Raw genomic sequence first — 2,020 nt, 5'->3', positions numbered from 1 at the left:
CAGTGGTGACCTTGGCAGGGCTGGGGTAAAGGGTGGACTTGGTGATCTGAAAGGTCTTTTCCAACCCTGTTGATTCTATGGTTCTCCTCTGCAATTCCCACAGGAGCAGCTCTCTTCACTTCTCCTTCCTCAGCCTGGACAAGCACCGGGAGTGGCTGGAATACCTGCTAGAGTTCGCCCAGGATGCAGCCCCCATCCCAAACCAGTACGACAAGCATTTCCTGGAGCGCGACTACACGGGCTACGTCCTGGCTCTCAACGGCCACAAGAAATACTTCTGCCTCTTCAAGCCTCACAGATCGGGGGATGAGGGGGGGTCACCTGAGGATTACAATTCCTCACTCCACGCAGAAGCCAGAGGGAAATCCTCCTGCAGCCCAGGATCTAGATCCATTAAAACCAAATTACACAAATTGTCCTTTTGGATGGAACGCCTCCTCGAGGGTTCCTTACAGAGGTTCTATATCCCCTCGTGGCCAGCACTAGACTGAGGCATTTTGAAGAGGTTCTAACAGACTTTTTATGAAGACAACGAGGGACAGCTCTCTCCAGCCATCCACAACCAAGCGTGATGAATGGACCTTAGGGTTTAGATGAACTCCTAGGGCCAGCGACTAGAAAATACCTCCCCGCGTCCAGAGCCCAGGAGTGCAGCCAAGTGCACTGAAACTCCCTCCACCAACTGGTCGTGCATTTGGACACCATCCTACCGAAGAGCCAAGAAGTCCATTTATCCCCTTCTTGACCCAGATCTCCCCAGCTCCACCTCTCATTTTACCTCGGATGAAGAAGAACCCGCGACTTCTTGGCCGCAGCGACTCAGGCCGGACCGAACGCGGCTGGTGACACGGGCCAGGTCGTGGTTCGCTCTCCCCTTCCCTGTGTGCTTAGCCTGTGGTGCATGGTGTAACACTGCAAGACCCTGCAGACCCTCCTGGGCCCTGCCCATCCAAAAAGGCCTCCTCCCACCAGGCGGTCCCACTTTCTCAGCTTTCCCTGTGGTAAGTGATGTAGAGCACGGTCGGGAGCATCTCCCTCGTAGCAAACCTGTAGCTGGGACTCACCTGCGGCGTGTGGGGCGGGCTAGTAGGTGATCTGCATGTTTTCATGCTCCTCCTTGTGTCACAGTTCCACGTGCTGCTTCACCAGCCAAACCGGGCCCAGGGAGGGAAGGAAGGGGTTTTGCAGGGCCATACAGACTGTCCAAGTGTTGAGCCATTTAAATGTCACATGGATTTTTTTCGATGCCTTTCTGCTTCTGTCGACTTTAGACGATGTATCCTAGAGCCATAACTTTACCTGCGTCCTCAGATTGTAGGCGTGAGCTGCTATGAGCCGATAGATGTGTAAAAGAAACTCTCCCTAGCTGCCAGGGAGTTGGGCCAGGCTCCTTCCAAACACCCTTATGTCTGTGGTGCAAACTGACCCGTCTTTGTGTGTGTCAAGGAACCTGATTCTTTGACAGCTGTATTCTTGAAACGTTGCCCCAAAGTGCTGTATCATCAGACTGTCATGTACGTGTGACACTGCTTTTGGTTTAGGTGTGGGTTTAAGACTCTTGGTTTCAGCCTCCCACCTGTTTCCTTCTTGCCACAACCCTTCGTTCTCTGCACGCCTGCTGCTGCCTTGGCTTCTTCCTAGGTTTGCATTAGGGGTTTGTTGTCTCCTGGAAGTCACAGGCCTGCGTGAAGCCAGAGCAGCCGAAAAGACAGGGTCTGGTTTATGCTTCACTCTCTCAGCTGCTTCCAACCCCACAGCAGGAAAGGGCAGCCCTTGGTAAGGCAGAGGGAGGGTGAGCAGCAGACTCAGGGTGACAGCATCTGCTCCTCACAGCAGCATCCTTTTTCTTTGCATCTGGGGCTGACTTTCAGAGGTTCATGGTTCTGTGATGCCATGAAGTCCCATGGGCTTTGCTCTTCTTTCCACTGCTCCAGGGCAGACGCTGTCACCGGGCTGGTACTTGCTGCGCCTCCTCCAGCCCCCCTCCCATGATACCAGGTCGCTGTGGGGGTACAGCACT

The 2,020-nt window shown here is 54.1% G+C and overlaps 1 protein-coding gene across 1 annotated transcript in view; it reads left to right on the top strand.

The window, feature by feature from the left end:
• The window catches only part of DNAJC16 (DnaJ (Hsp40) homolog, subfamily C, member 16), an 8,196-nt gene extending 7,705 nt beyond the window's left edge, over positions 1–491 (top strand). The window contains exon 12 of the mRNA XM_010020037.1: positions 104–491. Within this exon, the coding sequence (XP_010018339.1) occupies positions 104–491 (388 nt within the window). The remainder of the gene's footprint in view (positions 1–103) is intronic.
• The last annotated feature ends 1,529 nt before the right edge of the window (positions 492–2,020 follow it).

This window comes from Nestor notabilis, unplaced genomic scaffold (assembly GCF_000696875.1).
Source record: "Nestor notabilis isolate BGI_N333 unplaced genomic scaffold, ASM69687v1 scaffold14478, whole genome shotgun sequence".
NCBI lineage: Eukaryota > Metazoa > Chordata > Aves > Psittaciformes > Psittacidae > Nestor > Nestor notabilis.
This window is presented reverse-complemented; position numbering and strand designations above follow the sequence as displayed.